The 19,790-nt window shown below is 34.9% G+C and overlaps 1 protein-coding gene across 2 annotated transcripts in view; it reads left to right on the top strand.

Moving 5' to 3' along the window:
* Window positions 1-1,919: 1,919 nt before the first annotated feature.
* LOC130236970 (guanylin) overlaps window positions 1,920-19,790 on the top strand; it is an 89,665-nt gene continuing 71,794 nt past the window's right edge. The window contains exons 1-3 of one of the 2 annotated variants that reach the window (XM_056467737.1): window positions 1,920-2,055; window positions 3,526-3,712; window positions 9,694-10,745. In XM_056467737.1, the coding sequence (XP_056323712.1) occupies window positions 1,987-2,055; window positions 3,526-3,712; window positions 9,694-9,758 (321 nt within the window). In that variant the 5' untranslated portion in view covers window positions 1,920-1,986 and the 3' untranslated portion in view covers window positions 9,759-10,745. Of the gene's footprint in view, window positions 2,056-3,525; window positions 3,713-9,693; window positions 10,746-19,790 lie in introns of those variants that run through there. The other variant, XM_056467734.1, reaches the window with a different exon arrangement.

Raw genomic sequence — 19,790 nt, 5'->3', positions numbered from 1 at the left:
CTTACTGAAAGAGCGTTAAAACTAGAAGAAAGTCAACAGGCTGCCAGGTCTGAAATAAAAAATCAGAAAGAACCTATTGTATCTTGAATGACGTCTCTCTGAAGTTTATCACTGCTCAAGCGGCTTGTCTGTTGTCTGTAAGGCCAAGAGTGAGGAGTGTCAATATAATATGCACTGATGCAATTTTTTTCCCATCTTATTGTCTTTAGTTGTGTTTTATTGCATTGCTGGCTGAAGATTGACGCAAATACTATCTCTTGTCATGTCGCCGCCCACTTTTGTCAGGATTAATCTGGTAGATTTCTATTTTATTGCCATGCATTATTAGATCACACATGCCCACTTCTCAAACATACTTATGATTACAAACACATTATGATTAAAATATACTATAAACCTTCACTTGCAAAGCTTAAATGCTTATTTTAATGCTTTAAAACTAGATTTAAGTGCTTAAAAATTTGTGTCTGCTTTCAGAGGTTCTGTCTAACAGATTTTTTTTTATGGATGTTTAAACATACTAAGTAATGTTTGACTCTAGAATGCATAAATTGTGAGCATTCACAAAAAATGCGTTTTCTAGTAAAGACATAATAAGTATTTTTTATGGAAAAGAAGCAAGTGCAAAAGGCAGTGTCTAGAAAAACAAAGGAAAAATTGTATGGAATGTACAGATTTTTAAAAATAGTTTTTCAGAGTAAATATTCACAAACCGATAATGTAATGTGATGGGACGCTGACAAGGAAGTGTGGGTTTATTCAAATGGGTTTATTATTCAGGTTTATTAACAAGAATGGTCAGGCAAGCAATGGTCACCAGGGTCAAACATTCAGGCATAAACAGGTGGATGGTCAAATACAATACAATAATAGTAATTGCAGAAATATTGGCTTACTATTTGAAAGGCTTTCTGAGTAATGTAATAATAACATTATTATTATTATTAATATTATTATTAATCTTAATACTGGATTCATATGGCCTCTGTGGAGGTTTTGGCTGTGTTTTATAGGTTTTATAGTGGACATTTATCTGTTATTATGTTATTATTATCTAATGTTATTAACATATATTTATATATATATATATATATATATATATATATATATATATATATATATATATATATATATATATATATATATATATATATATATATATATACACACACACACAGTGTACAGTTTAGGTCCAGTGTAGACCAAGGAAGCTTGGGGGGAAGGAGGGTGGGGTTCAATTTACCTGTTTTTTAGCTACCAAGTCACATCAGAAAACTGTTCATAAGAAAGTAAGAGGTCAGTGGTTCATTTAACAAAAAATATGTAATCATAATGTACCCCGAGTCATATATTTCTCAGTTCTCAGAAATGTATCCCTGGGCACATTTTCCCAATGAGCCATGTGTTGACCATATCTTACAGAAAACACTATTTCACTGTCTCAGCCTCAAACTTTCATGTCTGTTTAGGACATTTACTAGCAATTTCTTTTCTTTCAGTATACATTTTAGCATCCCCAACACTGTTTATGAAGACTCATCTTACCGAACACTACAGAACTGATGTCATATTTGTCCATAGCACTAATGTACCAAACCCTATGTACTGTAGTTCAAGGTGGAATGACCTTGTCTACAATCAAACTCCTAAATCCCAGTTTGACAGCCAGCCAGCTGACATCTATGTCCTGTATGTGCTCATAACAGACAGATTTATGAGATTAACCAGTACACCGTTCATCACTACTGACAGAGCCTACATATGATTCATCTATAGACAAAACACGTACTGTACATCCTCTTTTTTTTTTTATTGAAGAGACAGTAAAATGTAAACGACAGGTTGTATACGACCACCAGCTTTTAATAGGTTACATAGTTAACGATTACCAAAATAAGCCTAGGTTATAAAGCTTGACCTGATGAACATCTGAATTCACTCAGAGCAGCTTTTCCTTCATGAAGAGACACATTTTTGAGGCTGAAAATGAGAGCGCTGGTAATCCTTCTGACCATAAGCGTCCTTCAGATTTCACAATGTGTTGTGCGGGTTTCGGTAAGTCAGAATTGGTCCATTCTTACAAACCGCTCTCATTTCGTGAGGCTGGATAGGATTGGAAGTTTGTTTGTGGAAAGATATTATTGACTCCATTGTCGAGGCAGTGAGAATGTGGCGGTGCAATCTGTTGTGCTTGGCATTTGTGTGTTTGACAAAAGTGGGAGTTTTTTTAATTATGATTTCTTTTAAAATGTACAGTATATCAATCTATCAATCAATATCAGTCAATCAATCAAAAAACACTGTTAATCAGACTGTTTAACAGAAAAGGTAGGTGATTTTCTGCCATTAACATGTTTTTTTAAATGGGAATATTTTGAGATAGAAGCTTAAATGTTCTTTATAGTGTGAAAGGGATTCTTTAGATTTGTGAAATGTTCTGTGAAAATAGAAAATATATCAAAATCAAGATCTTTATTATTATTTACAGAGTTGTATTATTTACAGAGAATTATAACTTAATTTTAAAGGGCACATAGTTTACCTCTTTTTTATGATTTAATATTAATATTATGGTTGTTCTGAGTGTGCCAGTTTAGGTTCAGTTTAAAACACAATTCAGATGTTTTTATTATAATGTGTTAAAAAGTGTCATGTTGGGGGCGTGTCCACAGTTCGCTGATTTATGGGTGTGTTGCTTCACATGTAGATTAGTTTCGGCTTCCCCCCAACGTAACAAGGGGGCGGGGCCATGAGCTCACCCGCTCTGCGTTTGCAACAGAGTCTGACAGGCAGACGGCGAGAACGAGCTGGAGTGAGAAGTACACATGTTTGCAAACCTACCTAAAGATACAACCAATAATTCTGATTAGAGCGATAATGTGGAGAATATTGCTCTTGTGTTGAGCCCAATGAGCCTTGCATCTAAAAAAAGAGCTAGGGTGTTCCTTTAGTGATATCGCTTCGACTCACGCTTCGACTCACGCTTCGACGCGCCTGTCAATCAATATTGGTGGGCGGGGGGACCGCTCTCCTACGTAAAGTTGCGGTCGGTTTGAAAACCGCTCCAATTGGTCCACTGTTTTTATGTTGTTAAATTGAAAAAAAAGCACTGGGTGTGCTTATATCACCCAAATATGACAGTCTATAAACCATACATGCACATATGGCTGTCCAAACAGCTTGAAAAGTAGATTTTTTACCATAGGTGCCCTTTAAAGTAGATTTGTCTGATTTCTCTAATTTAACCTGACATTGATTACATTTTGTTGATGTAGTTTGATCTAGCTTGCTGTATTATTCAGGTTTAGACTTTCGATATCAATCAATGTAAATGGAGGCTAATGGTAGCTCTCCACTGTCAGTACATTCATTTAAAAGAAATCCTTTCTGCATCCAAATGTCTGTCAGTTTAAATAAGTACAAAAAGTATGTTTTATGACTGTCAAATGGAGAGGGGGGTGGATTCTTCTGCAGTGTGTGACAATAATTCACATCTTGTCTTCTTCCTGAATGTCTGTTTTATAGGACAGCGGGTACAGTTTCTCCCTGGAGGCAGTGAAGACCCTGAAAAGGCTTATGGAGTTTGACACCAGCACAAACCCGTCACAAACCTACGGCAATGCAGAGTCCCTGTGTGCCGACCCTGACCTGCCACGAGACTTCAGAGAGCTGTGTGGAAAACACAACATCAATCAAGTCTTCCAAAACCTGGGTAAATCTCTTGAGAAACCTAGTTGCACTTAGTTTTACAGTACATATATTTAACTTGTACTTAGAATGTACTTAACAAAAAAATTACTTGGTTATTACCAGGTAACTTTAAGGGTTAAGGTGATATTATATACTTATTACCCCTTTCACACAGTACACACTTGGAAAACAGAACTCTAAAATAAATTCCTATTGAGATTAAGATATAATCTTGAAACTTAACATTGCAGTAACTACAATAATAATGTTTTTTCAATAATTTATTTTTGATAGAAACTAAAACCATTTTTTAAAAAAGGGTGAATAAAATCAAACTCTATTGAACGATTTATTAATGAATGTAATAATAAATCATCAAAAATGGATGACACATACAGTAAAATATTAGGCAACACTTTTTTTAGCATTCGTAATCTTTCTGGAAAGAAATGTGAGCAAATTAAAATGGTTTCTGCTCTGTAAAAACGATTAGTTTGCTTTACTTAAAAAAATGTGTAAACCCATTGCTTTTACAGTGATTAGTAGGCTTTACTTTAAAAAAGTGAGTACACCCATTGTCTTAAAATTACTAACTAAATTAATTATGCTTGTACTTATAAAAAACAAGTTAAATCAACTTGACTGTTCCATGTTGCAATCAATTTACTCACTTTATTCAAGTACAGTCAACATGTTGCTTTTAAGGCAACTGTTTTACAGTGTAGAAGATTGTGTGACTCTGAGGTAATAATGCAGAAAATGAAAATCTGAAATTGTAGTAATATTTCACATTAAACTCTTAAACATAAATTATTGGCAGTGAAGGGCCCATGATGAACCTTGAACATTCATAGAAACTTTGCATTACAGAATGGATGCATTTGGTTCTTTAGTTTTTTTCATTGAAATTGTTTCACACCAAGTAACAAACAATTCATTTAAGAACTCTTTGCTGAAAGGTTCTTCAAGAGCTAATGCACAGATCCAGTATACTGACCCACATGCATTTTCTTTCTCATCTGTTTATGTTCACTTAAATCAGTGGTTCTCAAACCGGGGGGTCGCGGGACAAAGACAGGGCGTCGCTTGGTGATTTTAATAAGTCAAATAAATTTTATAATTTTATAATTTTATATAATATTATCATTTTAACAATATGTAATTTATAATTACAATATTTTAATAATACCCACAAAAGATAAAATAATCGTTTTTAATAGTAAAAAAACAACAACATGCAAATGAAAAGCCATCAGCCTTTCAATTATTTTTTTATAGGATCATTGTGTTTATGTTAGAATAACAACACAACAATAGTGTCAGCTGCAGCAAATTGTTTTTATAGCACCAGGTTAAACTTTCTGACACCTTTATGGCAATTAAATACAGTAAAAATAAATACAGGCCACAATTGAATATTGAGAATGATCTCTGATTAGTGGTCTCCAAAATTAAACCAAGAATAGACTTGTGCTGAAAACATAGTGTCCGCCAGTCTCTTTAGTTGAGGTTAATATTAAATTGAACAAATTAATAAATGACTATAAAAATGATATGGTTGTTAGACTGTTGCACTTTTTGTCAATGTGCTCGTGTTTATATAGACCTATTGTTGTATGAGTAACGTTTGCACATGTATAACCACCTAAGAAGAATTTGGGGGTCACGAGTCACTTGCATTGCTATTTTAGGGGTCGCAGGCTGAAAAGTTTGGGAACCCCTGACTTACAGTAAATCATAACCAACTGTGTTTATAATGGTACTCACCAAGACAGGTTTTTTATTTTTATTGTTGTGTGTGTATTTGTCTATCCAAGCAAGAGAGGGGGGGGTAACGAGTCTACCACAGAGAACCCTAAAAATTCAGACACCAGTTAGATTTTATCATTTCATTATCAACATTTCATTTCATTTATATCAACACATATACCAAAACTATATCTTTTACAAACTTATAGCTGTGCAAACATTTTCTTGTAGATATATAAAGTATATCAGGGGTTCCCAAACTTTTCATCCCACGACCTCCATAGTAACAATTCCAGTGACTCGCAATCCCCACTATCCTCGAAGTTGGTTATAAACATACAAACATTGCACACAACGGTTCACACACACCAATAAACCTATATAAACACAACCATATTAAGAACACAATATAAACACAAGTCTAACAACCATATAATTTTGTTTTGTAATTTATTCATTTGTTTACTTTAATATTAACCTCATTTAATGAGACTGGTGTTGGGCATAATGTTTACTGCACAAGTCTATTCTTGGTTAAATTTTGGAGACCACCACTTGGAGTTCATCATCCATGTTCAGTATGATTTTTAAAAATTTTACAAAACAAATTTTAAAAAAAGGTAATGTATGCGAGTTCTGTAAAGTTGTCAACGTTTACCATGGTGCTGTGAAATTAACCTGCTGCAACTGACGGTATTACTGCTTCACTAATATAACATAAACACTCCAAGGGTTGCAATCCAAAGGAAAAAAAAATCTATTTACTTTTTATTTGCATGTTGTTTTAAATGTAACTATTAAATACTATTTATCTTCTGTAGGTTTTGGATAAAATATTAATTATTAATAGTTTAATAACAAACTTGATTTTTGTTCAACGTATATATATACAAAAAAAAAACCTGAAATGGTTGTTCTGTGGCATCACTGACAGAACTGTATTTCAGGATATTTCATTTTAAGAGTGTATCAGTCTGTACTGTTTTGCTTTATTTTTTATCAAAGAAATGTAGCCTTGCATTAGACTTAAAAAAAAACAGAAATCAACACCAGTATATACTGCAAATTTAAAATGCCATGGCAACGATGTGTTTTTATTTTCTTGGATTTCGCATAATATAAGAAACATGACAAATGAACAAAAAACACAATTTATAAAGTCAAACAGTATGTGAGTGAAACAGTACATCAGCTCAATCATTTTCATTCACTTTGGTGCACTCAGATGCTATGTACTATGATGAGTTAAAAAAATGTGCCGTTTCAGGAACTTCAGCTCATGACTCAGTTATTAAATTCTGATTCAAGCACCAAAATCACTTGCTTTGCCCCTTTCAGAAGCTTAAAAGTGTGTTCCTCTACTTCAGTGCAACAAGCAAGTGATTTCCTGTAGGCATGTTTGATGCACACACACAAATCTTTTGAGCGACTACAGTTGAACTTTTATTGTTTTTCTCACCGTGCTTCAAAGGGCAGCCTGATTTCCCTGTCAGTCTTCCAGGCACGCTTTAGTTTTCCCCATCTGCAGCAGGCAGACAGTGCTGGGGTGTAATCACCTTAACTGCAATGCTGCAGCCGCTATTACAGATCCGCTATATTGGACCTGAATAAAAAAATAAATAATTGCTGATCATATTTCTCTAGTCTTAGAATACCTTTGCATAGAAGTCACTGGAAGTTGGTGGAAGTCACTTATAGGTTGAATATGTAATATGCATTGGCATGTTTAACCAAAATTGTTTTTACATGGAGAAGATATGGATATAATTTTCAAAAACATGCCCTTAGGCCCCCAAAATGCTGTTATTGTGCACATGTATGAGCACATAAAAAGTCTGTTTTTAGTTGTTAGGGGCTGTTTACATCATTGGTCTCAAACTCAATTCCTGGAGGGCTACAGCTTTGCACAGTTTAGCTCCAACCAGCTCCAGCTCACACCTGCTTTATAGTTTCTAGTATGTGTTTAATTAAAACCATTAACCTTAATGGATAATTAAGGAGCAAAACTGTGCAGCGCGTGGCCCTCCAGGAATCGAGTTTGATCTAAACATTTTATGCACTTGGCTATTTATTCATTCAATATTGCTGTTTTGGGAGACTTTTGAAAACAGCTTTTAAATGGCAAGTTTTTGAAAACCATATGGTTATCAAGTTTGTGTAAATGTTTTTCACACCAAGAATAAAATGGTACTAGGAACTCTTCATTGAAAGGTTCTTTAAAGAACCCAAAATGGTTTTTCTATGGTGTTATTGCAAAATCATAATTTTATTTTAGAAAACCATACTGTTATCAAGTTTGTGTAAACTATAAAAATACACATGAAATGACTTGAGGTTTATTTAAAGAGATAGTTTACCCAAAATGAAAAATAAAATGGTTCCAAGAACTCTTCATTAAAATATTCTTTAAGGAACCCAAAATGGTTTTACAGGATGTGGCATCATTGCAGAATCTTTCAGTATTAAATTAAATTTTTAATTCTTATTTTTTATTCTTATTTCGAATTTTCTATAATCAAATTATTTGAGCTGTAAACATGTTAGCTTTGTATACTTGATATATCACAGCAAATTCAGTTTCTTCTCCATGTTTATGTAATAAAAAGAAACTAGTGTCAAGTTAAAGTTTTAATACACTGTAAAAATGCTTTGTTCTATACAATCAGTTTGTGTTAGGACAACACGAAGGAATTAAAGGGCACCTATTTTACCCCTTTTTCAAGATTTAAGATAAGCCTTTTGCGTCTCCAGAGTGTGTCTGTAAAGTTTCAGCTCAAAACGCCCATTAGTTTATTTATTATAGCTTTCAGAATATTGGAGTTTTCTGCTCTGAACACAATGTAGCTGTTTTTGTGGACTGTGCCTTTAATGCTGGTTCTCCCTGCCCACCGTTCCCATGTGTCTGTCAGAGTGTGCCTCAATCTCCGACTGTGTCTGATAAACAGCACAGTGACAGACATGAAGGAAGCAGATCTCACGTAACGTTTGTGGGAAATAATACAGTAACAACTTTTCCAATGGTGATTTTGATGTTGTGGAGTTATTTCAAGCCTTTCAATGAGTCACACAATGTTGTTACAAAGTTCACACACACACACACACACACACACACACACACACACGCACGCACACACACACACACACACACACACACACACACACACACACACACACACACACACACACACACACACAGCATGCGTGTTTAACTTTGGACTGTTTTTGCATAGCAAATGTGACAGGATACACGTTAATATTCACCGCTGTATGGATATCCGTTATGTTAATGTACAAAATAAACCCGATTAAACGTCCACAATCTAGGATTGAAGCAACTTCTTTTATAATTGTATTGACATGCGGCTGTGGTGATGAAGTAAAGATGGTAAAATCGCTGTAATTCATTACAAACATGCAGTTTTAAAAACGTTCTGAACGTGTAAAACTCATTCTTGATCACATTTGATGATGACTGATGATCACAGAGAGCTGAACAGATCTTTTAATCTCAATTGCTTTGCGCACATCCTGTCTTGTTGATATGATTATACGCATTACTACAGAGACTTGTTAATACGCAGCTGTCAATCAATTCGGTGGGCGGGGAAACCACCTTCCTATGTCACGTTGCGATCGGCCTCAAAATGGGAGGGATTTGGATCCTATTTTATTGTCAGGAAATTTTAAAAAGAGACTTACTGTGTTTCTAACACTCATATGACTGTGGACACTTTAGCTACACAGTTCTGTCCAAACAGCTTAAAAAGATTATTTTCATTATAGGTGCCCTTTAAGTTAACATACTAATTTTTACAAATTCAAGTGGATTGAACAAAAAATTCTTTTGTCCCCCAAACTACCTCCAGAATTGTTTTATTTCAGCTTATTTTTAATAAGCAGTTTGAACAAATAGCAAATTCCATTTTGTGAGTGGAAAATATTATCCCTGTATAAAAAAATATAAACTCTAGTAATCGCTATGAGCTGTGAAAATTCGAGCTCGGACAGCAGTAAAAATGTACTTTAGGGAGGCAGACGGTGATCTTGTCGCATGTGTAATTGTCTCTTTGTAAACATGGCCTCTCTGTAATAGGCCATATATTTTATTGCCATCTTAAACACTAGACAGTTTTATTTGCTGAATGTGAGAGCACTCCAGACGTTTTCAGACTTGTTGCGTCGCATGATTATCAGCAAACATAATACAGGGTCATTAGATGGCAGAGACTGACCTTTTTAACGCTCTGTCAACAGTGAGAATCATCAGTCCTATAGACCCCTGTGAGATCTGTGCCAACGTGGCCTGCACCGGCTGTTAATCCTGCACACGGCGACCTCCAGTTCAGGACTATATCAGTGCTGTCAAACATGCACCATCACTAGACACAACATATTATAAGTGAATTTGTACAACAGAGAGAAACATATATTGAAGTGAGCTTGATCAAATGTTTGGGCTGCATGGTACAAATCATTTAAGATTAACAGATACTGCCACCTAGTGAATCTATTATGTGTGTTACAGAGAGATCTTTTTAGGACAAATATTTTAGGGTAGGATTAACCCTGTAAGTCATCATTACACTGTAACAAGTACACTGTAATATAATGTAACCCAATTGAAAGTTGTTGCATTGTATATTTTGTTACAATACACTGTTAAAAATGCTTGGCTACATGTATATGCATAACTACAAACATCTGAACACTAACCCTGCAGTAGTAACATGTTGTTACTGTATCATAACATGGTAATTACACTGCAACAAACAAATTTTATAATAATATAACCTCTTCATTTTATAGTGTCCTTGTAACACTGTACATCTACTTATTATTATGAGTAAACAAAAACTCTCTACAATGCTGTAATTACAGCCGTTGCACTTTAATAAGCACATGGTAAAACAATGAGACGCTTTATTTAAACTTCTATCATACAGTTATAACAAGCATACTAGAAAATTGCATAACACACACATCACACATGCTTACACTAATAACAATACATTTGTGCATAATTAATTGCATCTAACCCTAATATGATACATGTTGTAACATAATACAGTAATGCAGTGCAAACACTATAGCAAAGACATAAAGTGTATCCCATTTTACTTTACAATATAATTTAATATTATGATTTTACTTTGTTACATGTTACTTGTACTTACTGCAGTATATTATTTTCAAAGTTCTAAGGGGTAGAATTTTGTGTAGTGTAATGTATATTATCCAGGTTATGAAATGAAGAAAATATTCTGTGGTCTGGAAATGATTTTAATTAAATGATTTTGTCTATGTTATAGTTTATTAATAGTTTTTTTTAGTTGGTGCTAAACCAATTAAATTCGCTTTTCCAATAGAGCTATTCAAGATATCTGTTTAACTGTATATGCATTTCAATATAAATTGCAGCAAAACAAAATATTGCCCTGTCAAACTTTTCCAATATCTTGCAGCCCTCCTTTTTACTATATCAGTATTTGAAAATAACACTTTTTTCAAGGTTTAATTAATGTAATTTCAGACATTCATAAAAACAAATAAAAAAGTTCACACAGAATGAGAGGAGAGAGGAAGGTGCAGATAGTTAAATTTTATCGTTTCATTATATAAACATTTGATCTCATTTATATCCACATATATACCAAAACTATATCTTTTACAAACTTATGGCTGTGCAAACATCTTCCTGTAGATATATACACTACCTGGCAATAATGTTGAGGTCGATCCCAGTTGTAAGAGCAACAAATAATAACTTGACTTCTAGTTGATCATTTGGAAAAGTGGCAGAAGGTCGATTTTTCCAATGAATCGTCTGTTGAACTGCATCCCAATCATCACAAATACTGCAGATGACCTATTGGAACCCACATGGACCTAATATTCTCTCAGAAATCAGTCAAGTTTGGTGAAGGAAAAATCATGATTTGGGGTTACATTCAGATCTGCAAAATGGATGGCAATATCAACTGCCTGAGGTATCAAGACATTTGTGCTGCCTATTACATTACAAAGCACAGGAGAAGGTAAATTCTTCAGCAGGATAGCGCTCCTCATACTTCAGCCTCCACATCAAAGTTCCTGAAAGCAAAGAAGGTCAAGGTGTTCCAGGACTGGGCGACCCAGTTACCAGACATGAACATTATTGAGCATGCAGGGTAAGATGCAGGAGGAGGCATTGAAGATGAATCTAAAGAATCTTTAGAGTCCTGCAAGAACGTTTTCTTTGACATTACAGATGACTTTATTAATAAGTTATTTGAGTCATTGCAGAGATGTATGGATGCAGTCCTCCAAGCTCATGGGAGTCTTACACAATATGATTTTTTTTTTCCCCACTGCACCATAACTTTATATTCTGTACTATACATCTTTCTGTAAGTGACAAGACTTTTGTCTAAGCACAGTTAGACCTTACTGTCCTAATTACATAAAAAATCAAGGCATGATCATGTTTTATTTTGGTAAAATAAGTGTAATCTAGAGGTCTTTGCCTTTTATATAAGTCACTTCTGATGTTAAATTATCAACTAGAAGACAAGTTATTATTGTTGTTCCTAAAACTTGGATAGGCATCAAGACTTTGTCAGGTAGTGTACATAATATTAAAAACCAAGATGGTTGTTCTAAATGTTATTTCAAATTTTATTTATATAATGTGTTATATTTGGTATATTTATAGTTGTCTTCAGGTAAAAACAGACATTAAAGGTAGATTTAATTGTATATGTATCTGGTTTTAAAGCTAAGTTTTTGTAATTTGTTTATACTTCGTATAGCCTACCTAATAACGATTTTGAACAAATCTAAAAAATAAAACAGTAATGACTCGATAACCAGCAATGCATTGACTTTTGTCTTCCACTAGAGGTCAGCACTGTCCCAAATAACGTTTAGCTCTTTCATCGTCGTCCAGCACTGTGGAATATTAGAAACAGGTGTCCTTTTACTTCGTGTCCTGTTTCTATGTAGAAAATTGAAGAACTTTGAAGTACAATTCCTTCAGGCAAGTACGACTTTTTTCTCCCTTATAGCAACTGAATACCTTAAGCTGTAGGTTATGAACACATAATACTTGAGATGTTCTTGGAAAAGCCCATGTGTGAGTTAACGTTACCTGAGGAACAGATGTGCTGTATTTGCTTTCACGTCTCATTATTTCAGTGTTTACTCATTTTTAAACAACTAATTTATAACGCACTTATAAGAAACATGTGTTTTAAAAGATATTTCACTCATCTAGATCGTTTGAAGCGTCTAAATATGCTTTTTAAATTTACTATGCGTAGACAATTCATTAGTTACAGATAAAGATTAGCAGAAACATGTTTTCAGTAAAAAACATTAAGAATAAAATCTTTTTATCTTTATCACTAGCACAAAACGAGTGTGATTCAGACAAATCCCACGTAGAATACTAACAGCTTAAGTGTTGCTGTTGTTTTGAGAGCCAGTTATGTAAGGATATCAAAGTGGTGTTTGCGTAGGAAAAGCCGAGACCAGCGTGTTTGTTTTTTTTACTGTATTTTTTTATTTGGTTCTATATTCAACAGATCTTTCCCTCTTTTATTCAGAATAAGAGCTTGTCCAATCCCGTCCCAAAATCACAGGCTTTTCAGGATTTTTGTACTGAAAAAATGGCGCAAGGTTTACTTTAAAACGGTTTTTATTCAGAGTCAATGTAGATTATTGAACATTAATTTATTTGAGAGTTTTTATGGGAAATTATTTATTCTATCATGGTAAAATACATGTTTTAATAAAATGTGGATAACAAAACAGATAAGGTTAACAGACAATACAATAGTCAGATTATGCTACCAACACTGTACGCTCAAAAAATAACTCATCGGATGAACTTTAACTGAGGACAGGATTTCCATCCAACAAATTTGTTTAGCACCAACTAAAAAAAAAATATTTGCACAATTAAATGAAAATGAGTTGGTCCAACTTGATTTTATCAAATAAAAGTTTAAATACATTTGTATTTTTATTTAGCTTAAGCTCTATTATGTGTTGTATATTTCAAAGTCTCTTTGTTTTATTTGAAGTAATGCTAAATGAACTAAAAGAGACCTTTTAAGCATATTACATATACAGGTGATTGAGACTGATTTCCCTCTCCTTATTCAATCCAACACAAAGCACGCTGGGAACTACAAATCCCCTAACCAGGTAGTTGGATTAACACAATTTCTTCATGTTGTCCTAACACAAAACGCTTAATTTAACTTAATAACTTATAAATATAAGTGGACTGAACAAAAAAAAACGAATAAATTGGCCAAAGAAATTACAGGAATTGTGTTGTTTCAGCTCATTTTAAACAGGTAGTTCGAACGAGCAGCAGTATTTTTTTTGAGTGTATTTGAATGGTTCTGGGGTTGGGTTAGGAAGGTTAGGGCAATATTACAGCTTCATATCACACTACTCGACCTTAAAATTTACACTGGTAGCAAAGTGCGGTCTACTTTTTGAATGGGAGGTAGGACAATCTGACATGGTAGGACAAATTGACAGAACACCGGGTCTCATTAGGTAGTCATTTGTTAAAATATTGCAAATATTAGTTCATTTAAATACAAATATTATTGTTAGTGTTATCTGAGTTCCTTCCATTAAGTAATATATTAGCACACCCAGCTTTAGTTGAAACAATGTATTAGGCAAAGTAATTAATTAAATTTTAATAATTATTAAATTAGTCAATGCTTGAGAAGTAGTTTTCTTAGTTCATTTTTATAATGTAGAAACATTATTATACAGTGTCACTGTATTTTCTTCTAAAACACACTCCAATAATCCATGTTTGGTTTACATCTTGGAAACATATTTTTTATATCTCAGAAATGTTATCTTTGATGAATTTACAGAGGGGTTTTTCCTGGATGCGAATAAGTTACCTAAGGACATCCTTTCACTTGAAAAACATGTTCACTGCATCCAAACACACAATGATGTACTGTAACCCAAGCTCGTTCTGTCCATCTCAATGGGTGGCCTATCCAGAAAAGCGTCTTTTGAACTGTTTCTTAGCTTGACCTGCTGTGATCTTGGCTCTGTGCAATAATCGAAAACAGAACAATGTATGCATACAAACAAGCCAGGCAAATGAACTTTAACAGCGGAATAATACGTTAAAGAAAACGAAACAAACAGCCGGGACAAAAGTCAGCGGGTAGGCTGAGATAAGGTGATGCAGTTCCTTTCCTTCCCAATTTCAAATTAAAATGTTGTCGCTTAGAGCTGTTTTCTTTGTAAATTAATTAATTTAAAGTTTTAAATGACCCCTTTTTTGTTATTTTATGTTAAATTTAGACCTGCAGTTTAAGAAAGGAATTTTAGCCAAGTTTATGTTTAACAATGTTTTCACACTATTTCTAATTTTTTAAAACAAGATTCTGGAGAAAGTCTTATTTCTTTTGGATTGGCTGAAATTAAAAAAATATGTAAAAATAAAAATCAATATCATTATCAAAGGTCAGTATTATTAGCTGTTTTGGATTGGCTACAGAACAAACCACTGCTGTCCAATGACTTGCCTAATTAACCTTAGTTAACCTAATTAACCTATTCAAGCCTTTAAATTGCACTTTAAGCTGAATACTAATATCTTTCTAAATATTAAATAACTGTCATTATGGAAAAGACAAAATAAATTAGTTATTAAAATAAGTTCCACACAGAAATGCCTACTGACCCAGCTGGGACTTGAACCAGCAACCTTCTTGCTGTCAGGTGACAGTGTTAACCACTGAGCCACCGTGTCGCCATATATTATTCGTTCTTTCATTTTCTTTTCGGCTTAGTCCCTTATTTATCAGGGGTCACCACAGCATAATGAACCTTCCATCTTCAACCAATAACTGAGAAACACCCATACACTCACATTCATGCACACACTCATACACTACAGCCAATTTAGATCATCCAATTCGCCTATACCGCATTTTTAGGACCGCACCGTTTTAGGACCGTTTTAAGACCGTGTTGCTTGTGACCATGCATGCATAAAAACTGCCAGTAAATTTCACAAATATTGTATAAATACAAAGAAACTGCTAGTAAACCTTGAAAAAAAGGATTATTTTCAAATACTGATATGGTAGAAAGTAGGGCTGCACGATATTGGAAAAATTTGACATTACAATTTCACCAGATAGCTTTTAGACTGATTGGGATAGTTCTGACAAATTATGGGATTTATTCTTGCTAAGTATTGAGAAGATATTAGTGAAATACTTTACATCACAGTATTCAAGTACAGAAATTGAATAATAAAATGTAAAATGACACTATATAGTCTTTATTGTATAAATTATTTAATAAATACATCTTTATTAATTATACAAACAGTATAATTTCATGTGCCTGGATATGCTTTAAACTCTTACATAGTCTTGGGCCTTAAAAAACATGCAAATGGTAAACTTTCAATTCAATATTATCTTCAGGTAACCCAAAAATATTCTTTGTTTTGCAACTCAATATTGCGTTTACTGCGATGTGTCAATTGCAGATGTGCATATTGCTATATCGATGCTGAAACAATATATTGTACAGCCCTAGTAGAAAGTCTCTAATAGCTTTTTCTGTCACAATTTACAATATAGTCTCTTTGGTTAATGGATTAATTAAAATAAATGATCAAATTCTCATAGTACTTATTAATGTTTGCAATATTAAAGCTCAGCCAATATAGGCTCATTCTGAAAACGTAGCCCTATATACAATTCTGGAGATCGCGAATTATGTAGCCAGAGGTAGGTATGGCTGCATTTTGTTTTTAAAACAAACACTACGGGGCGGTATGTTAACCGCTTATCTCCGTATTGACAGCTTTTCTGTGGTTACCATGTACGTCAGCAGACTTCCGGTCAATCGGTGCTTTTGAAAACACTGGGTGGGTCAGTCGATTGATCAGTCAGTCAGTCAGTCAGTTGACAGTGACTTCTGGTGGATTTAAGTGAGAACAGCAGGTGCAAATGGCACTCGAGAGAGAAATTTGAGATCTGAAAAAGCGTACACAGCGGCCTCTGGTGCATTTGCTAAAACAAAAACTGCAAAAAAGACGTAGCTCCTGGAACATATTTGGCGCTCTCCAGAAAATTATATAGAGGTACGTCTTCAGAATGAGCCTGGGTTGAACTCAGCACAATGTATGCATATAAGCAAGCAATGAACAAGCCAGTCAAATCAACTTGAGCAGCAAAATAATAGGTTAAAGAAACTAAAGTCAGCGGGAAGACTGTGATAAGATGATGCAGTTCCTGAAATCTGACAGGAAATCGCATTCTCATGCTCGACCTGCTCCATATACACTAGCTTTTGTTATATTTGACAATGGAATTGGGCATGCTGATGGTGACAGCTGAGTTGGAAAAAAGTCCTGGGCATTACTGAAAACCCTGTGGGGGGTGTTGACAGATGTAGACCATGTTTAGGCTTCTGGTATTTCTGATGTGTTACTGTTTTATTGTCATCTGCCTTTGCTGGTCTTCTTTGCTGTGCTGTATTTGCTAAGCCCTTTATATTGAACCTCTTGTGCGAGGTGTTATTTTACTGCAGTTTGTAGATTGATGTATTCATCTCCTCCCACACAAATCCTTCAATATTTTTTCCCCACTGAGCCTTTCAGCGACTCAGTTGGAAAGCTAACTTGTTATTTTTAAGATGAAATGGGTGACGCTAGTATGAGCTTTTTTAAAGAGACTAAATGTAAGGTTTATTTTAGTGCCAGTGTGTGGACAGCCTGTAAAGAAATATGTAAAGACAAGATCTCAGTGTGAACTGAAGACTCGGGGGGTTCAGGTGGTGTACGAATTGAATACCGGGAGGGGACCCACCAACCCAGTTCCCTAAATCCAACCAACAGTGTTTTTAAAAATGATCCAAAAAAGTAAAGCCCAATGATTTTTTTTTAACCACGTTTTCAGATTTTACCACATTCTCACGAGGGATGGGTACCGAAACTCGGTACTTTATCGGTTTCGGTGCTAAATTATAAAAGACCGAAGTATCGATAAGCTCTGACGTTAGCGGTTCTGCTATCGGATTCGGTACTGGACAAATACTGCTGAGTAAACATTACTTACAGTTGCATAATTTAACTGAACAACCTTTTCTAATTTGCAATATATGATATTCATCTGCATAGTTGGCAATCTCACATGAGAAATGCTCGTGTCACATGAGAAGCGCATCAAGTATAAAAGCAACCCAGGCTGATTCTGAAAACGTAGTCCCGAGGACATTTCTGGAGACTGCGAATTATGTTGCCGGAGGTACGTATGGCTGCATTTTATATTTTAAGTGAACGCTGTGGGGCATGACGCCGTTCCTTTTAGCGCATGCCGGCTGACTGCGTACCTTTGTGTGTAGGGCAACCAGTTTGTCCGGTTAGCTCGTCCTGTATGCTGGCGGACTTGACACGCAGAGAGGAGCTGACAACGACGACGACGACCGGGTTCGAGTCCGGGGAAGAGCGGTTCCAGAAATCAGGTAAGACTAAAACAGAATCCAAGAAATAAAGCGAAGGGGTTCATAACAGAGTGAGAATGTGGTAAAATCCGAAAACGTGGTAGAAAAAAAAATGGACGAGGGCTTTTCCTTTTCCGGACGGCTTTTGTAAATCGTTGGTTGGATTTAGGGCGGGCGGGTCAATCGGTAAAATCGGTTGGGTTCAGGGAAGGAGGAGGGTGGGTCGGCCGGCCGATTGGTCGGTCGCCCAGTCAATCATTCACCCAGTCGGATAGACAGACGTTCGTTCGACAGCGGCCTCTGGTGGGTTTACGCGAGAACAGCGCGGGCGCGAATGGCACTCGTGGGAGACGTCTGAGAAGCCAAAAAGGCGCACACAGCGGCCTCTCGCGGATTCGCGAAAACCAAAAACTGCAAAAATACGTACCTCCCGGGACGTATTTCGCAGTCTCCAAAAACGTCCTCGGGACTACGTTTTCAGAATGTACAACTCGTAAGCTTGGGGAGTGAACCAAATGAGTTGTATTTCCCTAGTGGACAGCGATAATGCCCGTTGCAACAAACGCAACAAGTTGTTTTCTTGTATAAGCGGAAGCGCAAAGAATCTTTCAAAAGTGCATTAGCTGCAGAAAGACAAATGAGACAAAAGTTTTTGACTGCTTAGCTACTAACGGTAACACTACATCATCCACATCGTTATGCCAGCAGTCAATCACCTAAATTAGTATAGTAATAGTTAAATAAACGCACACATTCGGTTACAATGAAAGCAGTATTTTTTTTCTGCAGTAGCCTAAATAAATCTTAAACATTAAAAATGTGTTTGCATCAGCTGTATTTACAAATATAGACTATGAACAGCCTAATAATAAACTATGCTTATTAAGCATATTTTTATATTACAAGATGCTCCAAAACTGTATTAAAAATAGTTAACTCCCAAAACACTATTAACTCATTTATATGAATGCGTTAATGAAAAATCATAAACATTATATCATTTAACTGCATTTTGCAACTCAAAGAGAGTATTTTCAACTGCAGGGAGCACAATAAACCAAGATAGGACCCGACTTCTGCCAGAAAAGTCAAACATGTTGAATTTTCTCCAGTCATTTTCCTTCAAACCATTGTACATTCTTTTAAAGGAAAAAAATTATTTATTTGTTTTACAATTATTGGTTTTGTTTTATTTAACATTAAAAATATAATGATAAAACAAAGTGTTGTTAATTCTGTTCAATTTGTTTGAACTGATAAGAGAACCGTTAAATTACCGAATCGATAAGTGGTACTGATAAGAGTAGTAATACCATTAAACCTTAACGATACCCATCCCTAATTCTCACCGTTGTTTACTTGTTTAAATTATTTTTATTTTACTTGCTTTCTGGAACTATTCTTCACCGCCCTTGAAACCTGTTGTCGTAGTCAACTCCTCTCTGCATCTCAAGTCCGCCTATGTACGTGGCTAGCCACTTAACAGCCACTGTTACCACTAACAAAAAAGTTTAAGCAGCAGCGGTCACATTAGAGTTTGATGTGAAAATTGGTTTTATGTTACTAAGAATGGGCCGGTATAAGTTTTTGATGGTTTGATAACCTTGAAAAAAAATACCACAGTTTCACAATATCACAGTATTGTGACTACGGCTCCTTTTTAAATGTCTGGGTAAAAAAAAGACATTTTTTTCCCCTTTGAACACAATATATTTTATTTTAAGGAACTTTTAAAGTATTTTGAAGCAGTAAACATGCCAGGCTAAATAGTGAAAGTAAATCATTGACTTCTGCTCTCTTCAAAAACACAAATTTCTTTACAACACATAAAAAATACATTAAAAAACGTATAAATGCCT

Source organism: Danio aesculapii, chromosome 11 (genome assembly GCF_903798145.1).
Source record: "Danio aesculapii chromosome 11, fDanAes4.1, whole genome shotgun sequence".
NCBI classification, from domain to species: Eukaryota; Metazoa; Chordata; class Actinopteri; order Cypriniformes; family Danionidae; genus Danio; species Danio aesculapii.
The sequence above is the reverse complement of the archived record's forward strand: the minus strand, read 5'-3'. Positions and strand labels throughout refer to the sequence as shown.